This window comes from Rhinolophus hipposideros, assembly GCF_964194185.1.
Source record: "Rhinolophus hipposideros genome assembly, chromosome: 5".
Lineage (NCBI taxonomy): Eukaryota > Metazoa > Chordata > Mammalia > Chiroptera > Rhinolophidae > Rhinolophus > Rhinolophus hipposideros.
In genome coordinates this window covers 83,755,966-83,777,372 of record NC_138051.1, presented here as the reverse complement: position 1 = coordinate 83,777,372, position 21,407 = coordinate 83,755,966, and the positions used below count along the sequence as shown (strand labels likewise).

Here is a 21,407-nt window from a genome sequence, read left to right as displayed (position 1 = left end):
GGCAATAATTAAGGTTTTGTTTTGTAGACTGGCACATTTAATAACATTTGAAGAATGAAATTCTGACATTAGTCAACAGGGGTTTTACTTTTGAGTTATGTTTATAATCGTGGTAGTGGATTTTTGCTGTTTCTCCCAGGTCTCTGGCCTAGTTAGTCTCCCATGTGGCCTTTGGCTAAGGTTTAGGGTAAAGATATGACCATGGAATAGAAAAGGCAATCGACTCTCATGATCATTGAACCCATGACTTTGGTTGGCTCCATTGGCACAGGTGACTTAACCAGTCAAAGCCTCCACAAATACAGACATAGTGAAACCAATAAATTTGCTTATTATTCATTGGGGAAAGTAGGTCAGTGATAAGTGCCCATGTATCCTACCACAATAATTCCTATAAGAGCTCTTTGGATACCTGAAATAATAAACACCTTAGCATAAGGAAACAACAACAAAAAGACATTCTCAAAGGGAAGCTTTGAGTTTTATGTTTCATAAACTATCTTTAAATAACATCATCAAGGATTACAATTACCATCAGAAAGAATACCAGTGTATTAAGCTACTGATCAGTCTTACTTAACTACATGATATTTGATATTACTCTACCCTTCAAAAAACAGAAATGATTGAACCTTGTGACTCTACTCACTAGGTGCTTACCATTCACTAGGTGCTTACCAACTATCTAGAAAACACACATAGTTCAACTGGCAGCAGGTTTTTAGAGTGTGTCCCTTACTTTAGTATCCTGAAAATCTGTATAGTGTCATGATAATAATGATCACTACGTTTGGATTCTCTTTGGACTTCTATCATTCAGTAATGTTTTCACTTATTAAAGATTTTTTTTTAATTGTAGATGTTGATATAACATTTTTGTTCCTTGGTTATGGCTGAAAAATAAATTTCTTTGAACAATTTAAGTTAAAATCTATCTAGCTATTTTTTAGGTAGGTATTGATTTAGGGATTTAGAATATGAATGCATTGTTTTCTGCCTTGAAAAGAAACTTAATTTTTTTTTGTTTTGTTTTGGTTTTTGTTGGCACAGATAATCCCCAACTGGATGAATTTAAAGGCTAAAATTTTCCATGACTTTAGCTAGTTCTCTTGTGGGAGGAATCTCTAACTTGATTTAGGAAAAAACAAAATTTAGAAATTCACAGAACTTGACAGAAATAAAACCTATGTTAATCTAAGTGAGTAGTACAGGTTCTGAGCAGTAAAATCCTGCTGTATTAGGCATATATAATCCTTTGCAAAATGTGTATTATTCTGTTGATGTTTGATGGTTTTAGACCTGTGATTTAGGTTTCCAAATGAGAATTTTGGAAATAGTCACTGGATTTCCATTTTCAAAAAAAAAAAAAATTCTAGTTAAATAAGGTTGTCATTATAATGTTTTACATATACTGAGTACTTAATAACATTGTATCTTGCTTTAAAATATAACAAATGTCCTTCCAGATATTTGAAATTTTTAATATTCATAAATACAAACAATCAGTAGTAACTTTATAGCTTGTGGGGTCTAATTTGGATCAAAACATCATTCTATTTTGGAGCTTAAAATATTTTTTTGCTGACTTTTATACCTACATGAAGAATTTAATTATTAAAATATAGTCAAATGATCAATGAAGCTATGAAAAGACATAGAGGAATCTTAAAGGCATTTTACTAAATAAAAGAAGACAATCTGAAAAGACCACAGAATATGATTCTGACTAGGGGGCATCTAGAAAAGAAAAATCTATGGAGACAGTAGGAAGATCAGTGGTTGCCAGGAGTTGGGGTACGGAGGGGGGTGATGAATAGGGTGGAGTACAGAGAATTTTTAGGGCAGTGAACATACTCTGTTTGACGCTATAAGGATGGACACATTATATACTTGTCCAAACCCATAGTATGTGCAATGCCAAGAGTGAACCCTAATGTATACTGTGGACTTTGGGTGATGTGTCGGTATAGGTTCATCATTTGTAACAAATGTACCGGCAAATTGATACCGAGAAGGATATTGATAAAGAGGGATGTTATGCATGTGTGGGGGCCAGGTGTGGATTGGAACTCTGTACCTTCCTCTCAGTTTTGCTGTGAAACTAAAACTGCTCCAAAAACAAAGGTCTTTAAAATATGTATAAGAACAGCTATTTTTCTAATTCTCAGAAACATGTCTTCTTCATTCTTTATTGTTACTTGAAAAAAAAACACCCACAAACTGAGTTGAAAGTTTATACGTTTAAGTATAGCGTTACTGACCTAGTGTTCCGTATGAGCACAGACTCGCTTCTCCAAGTCCTGCTGGTTTACCAGTGAATCAGCTCCATGTTCCTGCCCGTGTGACCAAAAGCATGGAATCGGAGCCCTGAATGATTAGTATGGAACAGGATAGCTTATGTTCATCATTTTTTTCCCCCCTGAAATTTCAGTGGCCTGTGTGAGAGTTAAGATGTGACCTTTATTTTATTCTAATTCCATCCTTCTTACCCAAGCTTGCTCGTCCATTTAAAGTAGACACAGGGCCTTTTAATTCCCTATTTGTTCTACATTTTTGAGTGTGTTATTTTTAGAGCCTCTTGATAAACATGCCTATTGTCAAAGTTGTGGGAGTTTTTATATTCAGATGAGATGTCTATAAACATTTTCCTTTTCACCTTTCTCCTCTCTAAAAAGAAAGGCTGCATTAAAAAATATATATATAAATATATGATATATTTTATATAATATATAATAAACATATATGTATGTGTATATATATACATACATATATACATATATACATATAACTGAGAATTCAGAATCATCTATCTCTAAAGAAGTGCAGTAGTACAATACTGAGTATGTTAGTCTTTTTAATGGAAATAGACACACTTAAGGCAAAGAAGAAAAATTGTTGTTACAAGATTTAAATGTGCCCCAGGGACTCTGTATTAAGGCTCAGTGTTGTTGCTCTGATCTGAAACGTGTAAGACAGTCACAATCCTAGAGCAGGGCACATGATAGCTTTATAGCTAAACTGCTTTTATGAAAAAAACAAGCTTTAAAGGGCAAAATAACATAGTAATAGAAATTCATTGGCATGTGATGTTTTCTTCTCTTTTTATAACTGCTTTTACTGGGTCAGTTTTAATATAATTCTAAGTTGCTTGATCTAAGTCAAATGGAAAAGAAATCCATTGCAGGCTTATACATTTAAAGAAGGTAGTAAATGAGTTAAAGTTTATTATTAAGGTTTAAAGAAATGGCTTTTAATTTCGATTCTGTTCATTTTAAAAATGTTTCTCATGGAGTATTATCAGGGTTTTCAGAAGTTTAAAGTGCATTAATATGTATTTTCTAGGTTTTCAGAGTTAAATTTTTCTTTCTTTGTCTTTTATTTAAATTAGATAATTTAGGAAGTAGGTTCAACATCCTGGCCTAGAATATTGCTTGCGTGTTTACTTGTTTACTGACTCATTGTATAGAGAAAGCAGAAATCATGTTTGAACTTAATGATATTTCAAGATGATATGGTGGAAATGCAGTATGTTGCTTGGGGTTGCTCTTCAATACCTTACTTTTGTTCCTCTACTGAAAACAATGGAATCGAAGTTTTCATTGACTAAATTTTCTAATACTTACATGTCCTTAGAGTAAAAGGAGAAATAAAAAAAAAAGAGAGTTAAATAACATTTTAGGCACCAAGTTGAGCTGCGATAGAAAAATACATTATTTTGGAAAAGTGTTATTGTAAATGGTCCTGTGTTGAAAGTGGGAAGTGAGGAAAAAAGGAAATTTTATTGCAAATTCCTAGGTATCCAAGAGAATTAGAGGTTCTCTTTTTCAGCTAGCTCATATATGGAAATTTGGATTTAAAACAAATAGACTGTTGACTTTCAGAAGAATTATGTTTTATAGGGTATAATTCTATGTACTAGAAATAGAAAACACAATTTGATTAAAGTTCAGCTTATTGATTTTTATTCCTTTAATAACACCAAGTGAAATTATTAATATTTGTACTAATTATAAGAAATGAAGATTAAATATCTATTAATGTGAGAATGAAAATAGTTACTTCCCACACTGCCCTTTAAGGGAAATGGATGCTGGTAACTGATAGGTCTTTTCTTTTGGGTGTTGGGCATGGTTATGAATATAGGTGTTCAAAATTGAGAACTGGAATAGAGGCATATTGTTCTGCCTAACTTGGAGAGGGAGATTTAGAAGCATGTGGGGAAGGCCCAGAAGCTAAAAAAAGAAATAAATAAAAAGAAAAAAGTAATGAGACTGGACAAAATATAGGGGAACAGGGAAGAAAGGAATTCCTGATTGGTGGAGTTGCTCAGGAGAATTTATAGAGCACCCAATGTTTGAGGGAGTTTTGATTAGTGTACTCCACCCCTCTATATAATTTTATGTAAATTCCTGATCGCTCATTAATGTTTTTCGTGCAAGCAAGTTATCTTGGGGTAAATGCAAAGAAGTTCGGTATTCTATTTATTGGTGAGCACTGGCCTGTGAGTTAACTTACTAGGAATCTGGGTTACATTAGACTATCAGGTTTGATGGGGGAAAAATTTGTAGGCCAGGAAAGAACTGATAGTGTTATAGTTGGTCTGGCTTTGAGCTAAAATTGGTGGGTGAAACTTGAAGGATACTTGCATAGCCTCAAAATATCCACCAAAATATTTGTTAATTACTTTAGTGGTTTTAACATATTTCCACACATTCTTTGATATTTTCCCTCTGCGAGATGGAGCTTAATTCTTTTTTGTTTGAGTATGGGATGGACTGACTGACTCTTTTCTAATAAATAGAGTATTTTTAATGCACTAATCAAAATAAAGTGTACAAACACTTGGGAAATGTAAATATAACTTTCTTATTTTTTTGATGTAAAGTGTTATAAAATTTTTAAAATGTGACTTTTGCAATCATGAGTGAGGGACAGAAATGGATTAATTTTAGTTAGTAAAATGTAAAAATGTCTTCACTAGAGAATTTTTTGGGTTTAAAATCTTAAGTCAGACCATTTAAGGTCCAGCACGAGGTCAAGTCAAGTTTGAAAAGCTTAGCAGGTGTCTCCTTCTGTTTCTCTTACCTCAGTAAGCGGAGGACAGAGGTGAAAACAATCTTGAACATGAAGAGATGTGCAAATCTCATTGGAAGGATCTTAGCACCTACTGGTTGAAGGTTGCAGAGTCTTCCTAGTTAGATTTTGAACTCAGCTTTGGAAGGGAATGGCTCTTATGTTTGGGATAAAACCTTCTTATTTGAATGGACTTATGGCTGCAAGTGACCTCACCTGACTTGGGTGAGCCTTCACTGCATACTCATTTGGAGTAGCTCCTACTTAGGACTCTAAATCCAGAACTGGAAGCCTACTATTTATGGTTGCATGCAATTTATTAAGTGCCTGATGAAGCCTTCCTCAGAATTTCCCCGCTGTGGTAAAGCCCAGGCTGGTTTTTGATTCAATGGAAAAATATTGAAAAGATAACCAATTAAATTTAACTCATAAACATAAATAGGGCTAGGTTGGAATCATAATGCTGAGAAATAAAATACTTCAAAATTTTATAAAGTGATTAAAAAATGTAGCAACAATTTATGTCTTTTTTCCTTCATGTTTCTTCGTTTTCATACACACTCATATTGGGCGGGGAAAGACCCAGGAAGCATGGAAAGAATAAAGATGTCAGCAGTAATTTTCAAGTTTCTAGGATAATTTTGTTCAGAAAAATTTATAAACACCTATAACAAGCCAAAATTGAAAGATTATGCATGTAGAGTTAAATGTTATAAATTCCACTTACCCTCAAGACCAAATAGCAAACGTCAAAATCACTTGGTAACTACCTGAAAATATTATGATTTTAATACTTTATCAATGTTAACAATTCATAATAGTTGTCTTTCATTGCACATTTCAAAGCTCTACAAATACCAAATTATTTAGTTTTCATATCCACCCTATCAGGTTCATATTATTATTTCATCATGGAGAGGCAGTGTCACTCCGTCATTAAGGGGCAGACAGCCCGAGTCTCTGTCCTGTCTGTGTCGCTAACTAGCTGAATGAACTAGTTAGAATGGGCAAGTGACTCGACTACTTGTACCCCAATTTCTCCCTTAATAGAATGCGCTTAATCATAACTCATGGAATTATCAGAAAGTTTAAATCGATATATTCAACATAGGTAATGTATTTATTAATAGTTCATATATGTAAGAAGCAGAATGCCTGGACATGGTAAACACTATAAAAGTGTTATTATATTATTATACTTAAACCCAAATTATTTTTCATTCTGATGATGTCTCGCCCCTCCATTTCTGTTTATTAGTGAGAGTGGGAGTCATGGCAGAGGGAGCTGTAATCTCATGAATAGGGAACTGTGGTTATTTGATGTACACATACATTTGTAGCCCCTAGCACAGCCTCTGGCACTTTGTAAATGCACTTAGGAATTATTTGTTCAACATTTAAGTTAATTAAACTGAATATGATTGATTATACTTACATCAAAACACTTTTTAACATGTTTTGCTGTTTGCCTAAAAATCTTTTTTTTGTTGAGCGCCATAGATCCTGTTGAAAACACTTCTGACAGTTTGGTGTTTCTCAGTTTGCATGGCCTCTACACATACACCGTCTAAGTCTAAATGCTAAAATGTTCAAAAATGTTTTGAACACATGGAATGCCTTTTAGATGTCATGAAAGATTGTTCCAAGTATAAATTTTTCCTTAAGTTTAATTTTAACATTGAAATAAACACTTTTGTGGTTAACTTTTGAAATTTGTATTTTTAAAAAGCTTTTTTCCATCTTATTATTGAAAGAAAAATGTAGAAAAGAATGCTGTTTTTCCCCTCAATGTGAAGTATGGTTTGATGAGCCAGTTATGTATCGTGATAAAATGTATATGTAATAAAGATGCAACAAGCATGTTTCTACCTTGATGAGATTTTTTGCAGAATTTTGAAAACTAGTGAGTTTGTTTTTAGTACTATGCCTAAATTTGCAGAAAATATAACCTTTAAATACTGTTATTTCAGCAGCCAGCAAGCTTTGCTTGTTTCCAAGATAACTGTTAGCTGTCTATACTCTCTAATTGCATAACAGAATACCCAAAGATTGGAAAAGTGAAATTGAGTGGAAATTGATTAGGAAGATCAGGAAGTTGCTCATACCATATTTCCCTGAAAATAAGACTGGGTCTTAATATTAATTTTTGCTCCAAAAGATGCATTAGGGCTTGTGTTCAGGGGATGTCATCCTGAAAAATCATGCTAGGGCTTATTTTCCGGTTAGGTCTTATTTTCGGGGAAAACATGGTATTTGACCCCCATGGTATTTGAAATGCCCTTAGGACTTCAGTGAATGAGCAGGTCGTATTGCTTTATATATTTTGGACAATACATATTCAACTTCCTCAGTCTTTTCTTAGTAAATCCTAGTAGTGTCTTTAAGTTTCATATGTACTTTGGAGTAATACAGGTTTTCCCACCTCTTTCATTGTAGGCATTGAAGAAACAAGAAGCTAAAGCAGATGAGAATGAGGGAGTAATGAAAAATAAGCTAAGACAAACTGAAACTGAGAAGAGTCAAGTAAGATTTTGAAAGTCATCTTTCAAAGAGTAATGCTGTTTGGGGCCAGTGATATTTGTTGAGTGCCTTGAAAAGTGTCTCAGGCCATTTGTTAGAACAACAGCGAAGCCTTTATGTATCGACGTGGAGTCACATGGTTTGGAGGCTCTGCCACTCTCTGCTACATGCTTCTAGAAACACAGGGGACAGTTACTATCTTGTCATGTAGCCTCTCTCCTCTTCTAGGGGTGACTTAAAACTTTATAGTTCCTTGCTGGGGAACATTTAAAGAGCTTGAATTTGCTGCAGGGTTGGGAAAGGCTTGTTGTTTAATGCTAGGTTTTTTTGATATATTCGTTTTCATTATAGAAGACAGTCATAGTTAACGGCCTAGAGGAAAAAATCCTATGTTCTCATTAAATATTAAGGACTTTTCACATATATTCATTTCTTTTACCCTATGGAGCCTGGCACGTTAAGAGTTAGAAGGGAATTCAGAGCGCCCCAAACTCTCCTCAGTTTGCAAATGACTAGATTTAAGCATGAGCACAAGGTAATGAAATGCTGAAGTGAAAATTTGCCCCTGACGTCATGTTCTTCATTATTTCTTTTTCTATCCAAAATTACATCCTTTGTTTTATTTCTCCAACCAATGTCAAATTAAGTGATATGTTCCTGCTGCCTGTAGTGTAAGCAACGTGCGTCAGGTCCTCAGGTTTGCCCTTTGGGAAGTAAGACAGCGCTGTTACCCAGGGATGATGACCCACGTGGGCCATGGTAGATTTTGAAATTGTTTTGACTGAGGTGTGATTCCTTCCACCTTTATTTCTCCATAGAAACAAGAGAACAGACCAGAAAATATTTTGTTAGATGCTGTGATTTCACATATACTTTACTTAAAAAAAAAAAAAAATAGGACATTTATTTTATGAGCCACATGTATATAATTTTTAACACGTTATATAAATGGTTTAAAATTTATTCTGAAATAATTATAGATTCATAGCGTGTTGCAAAACAAAAAGTACCGAGAGGTCATATGAGCCCTTCACTCAGTTTCCCTCAATGGTAGCATTTTACATAATTGTCATTCAGTATTAAAATCAGGAAATTGACATCGGTACAATCCACAGAGCTTATGCAGATTTCACCAGCTTTATGTGCACCCAGCTGTGTGTTGAGTGTGTAGTTCTGTACAATTTTATTTCATGTATAGATTCATGCTACTGCCGTCAGAGAACTGATCCGTTACCACACTGCTTCTCCTTGGTAGTCATGCCTCCCACATGTACAATTTTTAAAGGACGAACATACAGGTAGTAGGAAGATGAGACAAGCAAATGTTTTGTAAAGAAATATTTACCCTGCTTTGTATTTAAGTCTTCCAGATACAGAAAGCTCTCTTTCTGGTATAGACCTTTTAAGTTTTTTCACATAGTTAAGGGGAAGGTCCAAATCTTTTCCTGCGATGGCTGGGTCTTGATTGCCTTTTGCTCAAAATAATCCTTATGCCAAAAAGGCATATTTTGGGGTGGCAGCATATTCTGTTCCCTTTCACATCCTATTATATTTTTCCACTTGAAGTAACCTAGTCACACATTCAGGCTTTGTAGGGTATTTAGTCACCTAACTGGCACATTTTTTCATGGATATGTATCTAATAGCCATATTACTCAAGAAATTTTAAACGTCTTATTCTGAACTTAGATATTTAAAAATCTTAGGAATGTTGTGGATATTGGAAATAGTAGGTATGTAAGGATATTCAGAATATATAAAATCAGCAATTGGATGAAATATACTTTGAGTCATTCGGTCTCTGAAGTTTTCATTCTAATTTATTTCATATGATACTACATGTACTAATTTAAAGAAAAAATGGCTTTAGTATTTAGATTAAAATGATTTAGAACTGGAGGGAATCTCAGAGGTTGTCTAATATAAAATCCTTATTTTGGATATAACAGAAAAGAGGCCTAAGTAAAACAGATTTAAACAGGGTCATAGTTGAGATGGGAGGTCTGGTCCGGTTCACTTTTTGTTGTGCAATTAGCATTATTTTCATGGAAGCATTAATGTGTGTTTATAGATATTTATCCTTTCACATTATCTTCTGAAAACTTTTCCACTTTTCTCCTCTTAAACTGTGCCCGTATAATTTAGTTATTGTCTGCCCCATTGAACATTTTTCTTTATCCCTTGTTGAAACTCTAGCTTGAACAGGAATTGGAGCTATCTCGAAGGTTATTGAATCAGTCAGAAGGCAGCAGAGAAACACTTTTGCATCAGGTAAGTCTATGCAAGCTATGATAATCTGCTTTTAAATGAAATCAGGATTGAGTCTCCTTCTCTATTAAATGTCTTTGTGAAAGGAAAAACCTAGGTCTAGAATTTTTTATTTTTTCTAAGGAATGTGTGTCAGCACACATAAGCAAAAGATGAAATCCTTTCAGGAAAATTCAGAGAAAGTTAGTACAAAACACCCGCGCTCGTTCCCACTGTGACAGTGTATCTTGCTGACTGCTGCTCCAACTTGGGACTTATCTCTTAGCATAACCAGTGTAAAAGAGAGACTGGATGTGTAAGATAAAATTTTCCCAGGAGCTTATTTTTATTTAAAGAGGCATTGGAGAGTGAAGGAGGAAGTAAAATACTAAAACAGACCTTTGTGTGTTCAAGTTATTTTGTTTTCAATGGCTCATTGTCTTATATTCACATTTTCAAGATGCTACCTGCCCCTTGTTAACCAAGGCTTAATTTTAGAGCATAACATTTTGTAGCCTATTAGCCCACAGTGGGAATTTGGGGCTTCTGATATGTAAAGTTTGATAACTTGAGATAGTTATCTTATGTGCGCTGGATAAGGGCTTGTGGGTTTCTAACTGCTTCTCTGCCTGTATTTAACATAAAATGCAATTGTAGTTTTCTTTCTGTTGAGGTGTGAGTTATATAATTCACTGCATAATATGCTTAGTAGGTAAAGATGTCAGACATCATAGATGTTTACAAACATATTACATTTTGACAATTAGTGCTGAAAGTACACCATAGCACCTGTTTTCAAAACCATTAACAATGTTCATTGGCTTTGTTCTGCAGCCAGTGGTCCATTGAAATTAATATTGGCAGAGTTCAGACTTTTTTTTGGGAAGTTTATATTTGTGTTCTATTCCATTATGGTTATTTTGGAATTCTGACTTGTACTTTACGATCTCCTTTCCCCCCACTTTTTATTAGCATTTATTTGATGTTGAATTTACTCCCAGGCCATGAGTTTTTGTTTCTCAGTTTCTCCTGGGAGATCTTTTTCTTCTGTGCGACCTCCTCTTCCAGTTTAGGAACAACCTGCTTTTTCTCAGTTAGGACCATCTCAGTGTGGCAGGGGAGCTCATGTGTGGGTTAAACCTTATTCACCTGTGCTCAGTGACCAGAGAGTCTACATCTCAGCCCTTAAGTTCAGCACTCCTCTCTGTATTTTTAAGCCTGTGCAGTAAACATTCTGCACTCCTTTTGGGCCACCGACCCTGCATCCAGCCCCTCTGTCTGGCCTGGGTACACCTCCCGACTCCACCATTAAGGACGGAATGGCACACATTGCTTCTGTAATGTTACATCCTTTAGATACTTGAGGCTCTTTGGATATGCATACCCTTTATGGCCTGGGCAGGTTTACGTGTGTTCTTAAAATGAACACAAAGATTGGAACCTCTCAATTTCCATGATATTCGTGGGGTTCTCTGGGCCAAACGAATAGCGAACCATTTTCAGAGGTTACCGCTTATGGGAACAGCTATAATCTCATCTTTTGAAGTAAGAGATTTTTGTGTTCATATTTTCAGTGATTTTAGCTGAATCTTTTTGCCACTGCTAACTTGTTTAATGGTCATTGGGGACATATCTGGTATGTCTAGGCAATTTGCTACTCTTTGGAAATCCCAAAATGAATAAATAATCCCTGATCTCCAGGAGTTTATAGTTTCTTCAACAGCATTTATTGCTTGTTTTTTTGAACAGTACTTTGATACATAAATATGCTAAATCATGATCATTTTTCTTGAGTTTAAAAATCTATGGACCTGTGCACATGAAAGAAAATCAGCGAAAAATATGAAAACATATAGTACTTAATTGGAGGTGGTTTGGGTTAATAGTACCTAGTAGAGAGGACTGAGGTGAAAATAAGGGATTTTTTTTAAAAAGTGGTCAAGTTCTTTGTCATCGTAAAACCAGAGAAGGGGAAAAGACCTTCATATTTTGTGGAAGGAATAGGAGGAGTAAAGAAAGGAGCAGAGACTATGCCACTATGCTTGGCATAACATTAGGTTGGCTTCAATTTGTGCTTACCATATTAGTACAAGAGAAGTAAACTTTTTCCCCTAGAAAAATAATTTGTATTGATTTGCGAGTTCAGTTACTTTTTTCCTGCTTTTAAAACTCAAAAAATTTTAATTTTTGACTGTATGTGTTTAGGTAGAAGAACTCCGCATACAACTTATGAAAGCAGAAGGCGATCGAAAGGGTTTCCAGCATCAAGTATCTCAGATTTCCAAGCAACAGACAAACCAACAGGATGAACAAGGAGATGACTGGAGATTTAGAAGAGGTATAATTCTGATCTGTAAATGTGTGTGTGTGTGTGTGTGTGTTTATCTTTCTTAAATACATTCCATTTTCAGAACTGCATTTCTTATGTTGTGCTCTTGTCATCTTACTCTTTCTTTTTTTAAAATATTTTTTATTAATTTTATTGGGGTGACGTTGGTTAATAAAATTATACAGGTTTCAAGTGTACAATTCTATAATACATCATCTATATATCACATTGTGTGCTCAGCACCCAGAGTCAGTTCTCCTTCTATCACCTCATATTTGACCCCCTTTTACCACCTCCCCAACCCCCTTACCTTCTGGTAACCACTAAATTGTTGTCTTGATCTACTACAGCATTTTCAAACAAATTAATAATAATTTTTTGAAACAGGCTTTATTGTTTTAGTTTTATGTTTATAGCAATATTGAGCAGAAGGTACAGAGATTTCTCAGGTACGCCCTGCTCCCACACATGCGTAGCCTCCCCGATTTTCAGCATGCTCCACCAGAGTGGTATGTTTGTTGTAAATGATGAGCCTGCATCGACACCCCAGTATCATCCAAAGTCCGTATTTTACATTAGGATTCACTCTTGGTGGTGTGCATTCTATGGGATTAGACAAATGCATAATGCCCTCTATCTGCCATTACATTATCATAGAGTAGTTTCACTGCCCTAAAATCCTCTGTGCTCCACCTAGTCATCTCTCTGTCCTGCGTAACTCCTGGCAACCACTGATCTTTTCACTGTCTCCATAGTCTTGCCTTTTTCAGAATCTCATATACTTGGAATCGCATGGTATGCAACTTTTTCAAATTGTTTTCTTTTACTTAGTGATATGCCTTTGTTTCCTTCATGTGTTTTCATGACGCTCTCTCTCCCTCTCTTTTTTTCTCTTTCCCTCTCTCTTTTTCCTTCCCCCCCGCCCCCCCCCCTTACATTGTCTAAATGTACCACAGTTTATCCATTCATCTACTGAAGACCATCTTGGTGCTTCCAAGTTTTGGCAATTATGAGTAAAGCTGTTATAAACTAAATATCTATGTGCAGGTTTTTGTGTGGACATAAGTTTTCATCCTCTTTGGGTAAATACCAAAGAGTGTGATTGCGGGATGTATGGTGGTATGTTTGATTTTATAAGATTCTTCCAAACTGTCCTCCAAAATGACTGTATCATTTCTCATTCCCATCAGCAGTGAATGAGAGTTCCTCATCTTTTTGTTCCACATCCTTGTCAGCATTTGCCTTTGTCAGTGTTACGGATTTTGGCCATTCTTACAGGTTTGGAGTGGTGTCTCGTTGTTTTGATTTACATTTTCCTGACGACATGCATCTTTTATTATGCTTATTTGCTACCTGTATGTCTTTTTTGTGTGAAATATTTGTTAAAGTCTTTGGTCCATTTTATAGTTGCATTGTTTGTTTTCTTATTGTTGAGTTTTGAGAGTCCTTTGTATGTTTCAGTAAATAGTCCTTTATCACATCTGTCTTTGCAAATAATTTCTCACAATCTGTGGCTTGTCTTTTTGTTCTCTTGACAATATCTTTTACAGAGCGAAAAATTTAAATTTTAATGAAGTGCAGCTTATCAGATATTTCTTTTGTGGTTTGTGACTTTGGTGCTGTATCTAAAAAGTCATCACCAAACCTAGGGTGTAGGTTTGAAGACTAGAAAAATCTCATTTTTCTTAACTGTTTACCAGGTTTAAAAAAATCTAAAAGTTCTCTTATTAATGAGATAATGAACTTCTTCATCTTCTTTTAACAATTCTGGAATTTTCATCTTTATAGAATACTTGCATTATTTATATTAAAAAAATTGTACATAAGAAATCACACTCATTGTCACCCTCTGGCTGCTGTTTGTTCCTCTACTCACTATGAAATGACTTCCACCTCTCTTGTAAAATTGACTTTGCTTAGTTTACTAGTGTTCTCCTCACTTAAATTCAAAGGAATCTTGCCATTACTTATCTTACTTGACCCCTGTTTATTTCCTCTTCCTCTTTGGAACTCTTCCACTGACTTCAGTACTCCCACTCTTTCCTGGTTCTTCTGCCTTAGTTGTTTTCATTCTTGCCATTTGACTCTTCCCTGTTCACAGTTTGTCTTTTAAGTGCTGGTGTTGTGTAGAATCTTGTTCATGGCTTTTCTCACTCAGTACTTCTCCATAGAGGCTGTTGTTTAATATTATGATTTAGCCACCTGTAAATGAGGAGCCCCAAACGTAGCTCCATTCTCCTGACCTTCAGCCCTGTAGATGGAGTTACTCATTGCATGTCTCCATGTGCTGTCCCATAGCGTGCTCAGTCAACAGATTTAAATCTGAATTCATCCTTTCCTCAAAACCTGTTTTTATTCCTTAGATCAATCGATGGCATCATCCTTTATCCAGACATATATCCAAACCTAAAATACAAAGAACATCTGAAATTATTCCTTCTCCCTACCATCTAATTCGTCCTGATATCCTGTCTATTTATAGATCTAGAGATCTCTTGAATTTGCTCCATCCTCTTTTTTATTCTACTACCCCAGTTTAGTCATTCTCCATCTCATCTGTCATCTGTATTACCCTCTTGTCTTATTCTAGTTCCTCTGTGATCTGTCTTCTATACTGCTACTACAGGGACCCCTTTAAGACAAACCATGTTACTCTCTTGATTCAAACCTCTCATAATTTATTGAGTTCTTACTACATACAATACCTTATGCTACTCATTTTACATTGTCTCCTTTAGTTCTTACAACTGTTCTAGGAGAAAAGTACTGTTCTTATTTCTATTTTAATGATTTTTTTTTTTTTTTAAGAAAAGACTGAGGAACAAACAGAGTGAATACCTTGTCTAACGTCATATTTATGGGAAGGAGCAGACCCAAATCTTTTTCTCCCCAAACTTGAGCTCTTAACTGCTACCATTTACTAACTCATCACTGTTGCAAGCGTTCTTCAAAAGGGAGTATATGAGACAATCCTCTGGATGTGGGAGGAGAGTGTGTGTAACACTATTTATATTTTATACCTTATGTTTTAACTATTTTAATTTTGCTAAATGTTTCATTCATGTAAATTTCATTCATGCAAATACCAGGGGTGCCAAAAAAATGTATACACATGACTTGTATTCAGCTTTTGTTGTTGGTATATATGGAGTATTGCAATTTTAATACACTTTTTCCTTTCTTAAAATGTGTATACATTTTTTTGGCACCCTCTGTATATCTATCTATCCATTTATCTCCATACTGATATTTTATATGTATCTATATTATGAAACACAGCCAAATATGTCTCCACACCTAAAATACGTACATTTAATTAATATACACATATGTATATGTATTCATATGTATTCATATCTCCATGTTTTATGTAATATATATTTATACTAATATTTATATATACACTAATGTTATATATATTATGAAACATCTATTCTATGTTATATGCACACATATACAAATGAAACATTTATAGACGAATGAATACATACATTTATAAAATGAATAAAGATATTTACTCTTAAACAAATATGCATATTTTTAGGTTGGAGACCTAGCAGGGATAGACAAAGTACGGCCCATGGGCCAAATCCAAACTTTCATAAATAAACTTAATTGGAATACATTTATGCACTGTCTATGTTACTTTTGCAATACAATACAAAAATTAAGTAGTTGTGACAGAGGTCTTATGGCTAAAATATTTACTGTCTGACCCTTTACAGAAAATGTTTGCTAATTCCTGGTCTGCAGGATAATTTGTAAGATCCCTCGCAGTGCTTAAACTCCCTGCTACCTGCCCCTTTCCCTGCCTCATATGTGTCAGCTATATAAAACTACTGTGTGTGTAGTTACCTGAATATTCAATATAATACCTCAGTGCTTTCTGCTGTTCCCTTTCCCTGAAATAATTACCCCAACTTTATCTCCTTTGCTTGGTGAAATTTTATATCCATTCTTTAAATCTAACTTAGTTCCCAATTCTTCCTACCTCGGTTTCTCACCAAGATAATCAGCCCATCCTTTCCCATCCTTTGTACTATTTCAGTGTGATAACCATTATACTATGCAGAAATATCTGTATAGTACCTGTCAGTGTTCTTACACTATTAAAATGACTATGTGTCTTCCATCCAAGATGTGCTATTTTAAACACTTTGATATTTCTAAAGTTGGGGTGTGTTTTATGAATGAGCTATAAATTTGATTTGGTAGTGTTTCCTTCCATCTTTCCTTTCTGGAATGGAAACTACTGAAAAACCAATAGTTTTAAATCGATAAATATTTTCCAATTTTTGACATCTTAGACTCAAGGACGTACTTTATGTCTTGTTCCTATTCTTGGAGTACAAGCTCATTGAGAAAGGGTTTTTGTGTTATTTATCTTTGAAAAAGGTGATATTACAGTGTGCTGTACATCACAGAACAAGTATTTCATATTGAATTAAATACTAAGTCAATTTATATTCAGTGATATAATTTCGGGTAGTACTCTCCAGAATTAGTAAGTTACTGGTCATAACAGATTTAACAACAACATTTGTTTATGTTGCAACAAAAGCATTTTGTGATGTGAACTTCAGTTGGCAGGGGCGTTGTTGAAAATTCTGAAGTATTTTTGTTATAGTTCGAAGGTAATGTAGGGATGTAAGGAAAGTTAAAAACATGTGTAGGATTTTCCTGAACTAAATTGTACAAGAAATCAAATAACATTTTAAGTTTTAGTATCAAAGTGGAATCATACTGGAAAACTTGTCAGTGTACATATTTTAGAAAACAGTGAGCCTTGAAACAACAAGACCAGCAAATTCTGAAGTCTGCTGAGTGACAGTGTTAAGAGGTGGACTGTGTTAGCTGGAACATTAAAACATCAGGGCTTTGTACCATTCAAAAGTACAATCTTCTGTGAATAAACAACAGTCATCAAGCTTTACCTTTTCTCTTTTAAGGGGTTGAGAGGGGAAAAGAGGATCTGGAGAAGCAGATGTCGGATTTGAGAATACAGCTGAACGTCAGTGCCATGGCATCTGAGTTAGAGGAAGCGAGGCGGTGCGTGGAGCGAAAAGACAACGAGAAAGCACATTTAGAAGCACAAGTGGAGGTGACTTTGCTATTTTTAAGCCATATTCAAAGGACTTTGGTTTTGTTTCATAGAATTGCTTAATGAAATTTTAATGTAAAGATTGTGATAGTTTATGAACTTTGGTAAACTTATGTAGATGGCTGATTATATGTAGACATTTCTATGGATTCATTTCTCTTTCATTTGGACCTCAAAGCCAGGGACCTACTAAACTTGAAAATATTTTTATTCTAGTAGCAGTTGAGCCCTTCCCACAGGCAGAGGGACTTTTTTATCTCTGAAGGAACAGTGAATTATTATTTATTTGAGGGAGTGAAACTGGTGGAATTTGCAGCAAAACGGTATTACTGATACTTCTTTGGAACTGTAAAGGTTTTCAAGTATCTAGCTTGAGATAGAGTTGTGATGCCTGCATTAGTTTAGGGTTGCGTATTAATCATGAATGACATGGTAACCATGCATGAGGTGTCACTAAGCAGCTACCATTTCCTGCTCACCTTTTACCTATAACAGACGGGGGTAATTATCAGAAAATACTAAAACTCAAAGGAAAGAACTTCATAAAAAGGGAATGGCTTTACTTTGGTAATTATGCAAATTAGATCAAACATGGGTGACACATTTGTAAGTAGATATGTATCAATACTCCTGTGTATCTGTTTTTATTAGTAAAGTTTGTGTTCTAGTTGTAATAAGGTACCTCATTGAAGACATTCCTAAATTATAATGAAAGGTAGAAAATTGGTGTTAAAAGCATCTAACCTTATATAATCCAAAGGAAATACTTAATGTTACTCCAGTCTGAGTTTTTCTTTCATCTAGTCAGTGCGACAATAGAAAATGTATTTTAGGTTTGATTCAAGATTCAGATTGTATAGATAATGAAATATTGACATACTTTTTACAAAGTCCTCTCTACATGTTTAATAATTACTTAATTAGAAATATTTTCAGAGCAATTGTAATTGCAGGATTTTTAAAGTTCACTTCATAGATATTATTTTAGCCCTTGATCCTGCTGACAAAAGTGCTAAAATGTGATTATTTTTCCAAAATGAAGTATTTAAAAAAAGCTATGCTAATTAATATCAAAGTTAGAAAAATCTCTTAGCTAAGCTCATTAGAACGACATGGTGGTCTGTCCTTCCTCCATCCTTCCCTTCCCATTGTTTTGTTTTTTTTCCCTTCCATTTACCACTTATGGAATAAAGTGGAAAAAGATCTCAAAGGCATTTAAAGATCTTTAAAAGATCACATAGGCATTTAAAAAAATGACTTACAGTAACCTAATACTGCTCTCATTCAAAGAGCCTGGCTTTCCCCTTGTCCTAATTAAGGTTTTTCACATTTTCACATGGGTTAGGAAAGAGTTGGAGTTCTCTTGGGTTAGTTTGGATTAGTTGCATAGATTTGGATATGAAAGACAATTGGAGAAAGAAGCTGATCATTTACTCACATACTAAAAACTTAATAGCCAGGCACTATTCTAGGTGCTGGTGACATTAGTAGTGAACAAAAATCCAGCAGATTTCCCTGTCTCTATGCAGATGACATTCTAAAATTGACGCAGAAAATTCTTTGAGTTTGTCTCAAGTCTAATTCAAATTTCTTTTGGATGATGAAAGATTCCCCACCCCGCCCCAGTTGCCACTGAAAAAGATAATCACAAAATAACACTCATCTTGGAAGAAATTACCATTAAAGCATTTTTGTTTTCTGATTTTCTTATTTAAAAAATAAAGTAATTAACTTTACATCAGTTGTTTTGGATTTAGTGACACTTCCGCTTATGGCTTATTTTTCATACCTTGTGGAGGTCAATTGAATATCTTTATTACCAACCTATTCTCAAAGTGACATCTAGTGTAGACTTTGTAAGAGATTCAGATCATGGATCACTCAATTTAACCTCGAACAGTTGGGGATTTTATTGAAATTTAATTGAAAAACATTTAGTCTCTGCTTTAATTTTAGAAAATATTATGTGAGGTGTATGGGGATGTTGCCTTATACATTCTATAAAAAATGGAAATTAAACTCTTTTAGTTATTTTTTAGAGACCGAATACAAATAAGAAAAGATGCACATAATGAGATTATTGGTATAGTCACATTTCTTACAGTTTGTTGGATCATTGTCTTTCTCTTTAACCTTGACTTTCTAACACCTCTTCCAGAGCTGATAATCCTTCTTTCTGAACCATCCGGTTGCCCACATCACTGATGTCCTTATGGCACCTTTCTCACCCTGTCTTAAAGTAATTGGGTGTATTTCTTTAAGATTTCGAAGTGGGTTGAAACAAAGGAGAAAAGAGGCTGCAGAGGAAGCTACCGTGTCCTTAAGACAAACCCACCCTTGATGTCCTTACCTTAGTGAAGGTATCATTTTTCAAGGTCTTGTCCTCACATCTGGAAACCTGAGTTTTCTGTGTCCTAAAACTAATGTGATCTGAGAGTCTGCATCCTGTTAACAGTGAAACTCACGAGACAGCAATATGTATTCTGTGGCAGTCCTATGCGGATATTTAAATGCTGTTCTCCTATGCAGGCCACCAGTCTCCCAATTTTCTAGACCTAGGTTTTGGAAAGCTAAATTAGTAACAACAACAAAAAACAACAAAAAAAATTGCTTGATGAACACAGAATCAGAGAATAATGATGTCTAAAGGACTCTACCCAACTATCATAAGGCTCCCCAACCCTCCACCTCTCTTTAACAGCGTTCTTATCACCAGAATTCTCATTTATTTTACCAGATTTTGTCTTTATTCCTGGAGTGCATTGAACTGACCTTTTTTTTCCCCCTGTCTTTCTAACAATCTTTTCGTCTGCTTCCATTCTGATGCTCAATCTTCTGTTTACATTTTCTTTTGAAACGTTGCTGTGCACAGATTTTGCTCCGGACCATTTATCAGTATGTGTTGGTGTCAGATTCAAACGTGTGGCATTCTGGGAGCCACTTATGAAACAGACTTAGGTCCCTTTTCAGAGCATAGATGAGTATGGTTGAAGAACCAAGTCTTATCTCTGTATGCTTTTGTGCCTTCCAGCAATGTCGTACCCATGTTAGGCACTGAATTCATATTTGTCGACTGAAACAATATATTGTAGAACATTTTTATGGCTATTTTTTAAAGCTAACATTGTTGTACATTCCTTAAAAGCACATTAATTTCTGGAAGAGTTCCCCGTATTCAAGGGGACCTTTGCTCTTTCTCACTAATTGCATTAGTGTTTGTTGATCGAGAATATATATTTTAAGCAGGTATTTTACACTGGGGGAAAAACTGTGAAAATAGCTTGTAAAATACCTAACTGAAAGCTTCATTTGAGTTTGCATAATTTACCTTTCAAATTGTACCTGAGACCTTAAATCTGTATATGCATAGAAAATACTAAGTGCATTTTTTTTCTTCTTCTAAACTTGAATTGAACCTCATTAACCTTGATAGGCTATTTGTATTCATAAGAATTCCAAGCATCCTTGATCAATGATTCCTCCTGATTTAATCTCAGCCTCCATCTTCCATCAATTTACTCTACTTGAAAAAAAAATTTGACTTTTAAATTCAATGAAGAACTTTAAAGAAAGAAAAAAAACCAAGGTGCTGTACATAATTTAGATTAAATGTTGGAAGTGATAATTGAGTGACAACTGACATGATTATTCATTAGCAGAAACTCGGGACTGTAATGCCAGAATTTACTTTTAAAAAGAGGAAGAGTAGTGGAAAACAGAAATGATAATGAATAATAACTTCTTTTTGATCTTTAGTACAGTAGAAATTGAAGGAAGGTTGTTCCTTTTACCATGCTTCTAGGATAAACTCTTTCGATTCTTGCATTTCTTGCGTAAAGCTGGCCACTTTACTGTGCAATAATGTCTCCTTCACTATTACTTTTTTTTAAATTAGTTTCATGTGGACAAAATAATGTAATAGACATTTATACCCCTCACAAAGTGACAACACTCCTCCCCCAATCTACACCCCTCCGACATCCCACACAACCGCCATAGTTCCACTGACCCCATTCCCTGTGTTGCACTCCACAACCCGTGGGGGGAAAATATATATATATATAACCACGGTCGACACCCATCACTATTCAGCTTCAGCTTCAAGTGCACACACCGTAGCGGTCAGGCACCTGTAAC

General features: G+C 34.9%; 1 protein-coding gene and 1 pseudogene across 2 annotated transcripts in view; one reads left to right on the top strand and one right to left on the bottom strand.

The window, feature by feature from the left end:
• The window catches only part of CEP128 (centrosomal protein 128), a 317,243-nt gene that overhangs the window by 59,049 nt on the left and 236,787 nt on the right, over positions 1–21,407 (top strand). Inside the window, exons 10-13 of the mRNA XM_081048990.1 lie at positions 7,510–7,596; positions 9,790–9,864; positions 12,046–12,178; positions 17,119–17,270. Of these exons, the coding sequence (XP_080905116.1) occupies positions 7,510–7,596; positions 9,790–9,864; positions 12,046–12,178; positions 17,119–17,270 (447 nt within the window). The remainder of the gene's footprint in view (positions 1–7,509; positions 7,597–9,789; positions 9,865–12,045; positions 12,179–17,118; positions 17,271–21,407) is intronic.
• LOC308497609 (large ribosomal subunit protein uL22-like) lies at positions 10,832–11,337 on the bottom strand (annotated as a pseudogene). The gene has a single exon. The product of its transcript is annotated as a large ribosomal subunit protein uL22-like (transcript).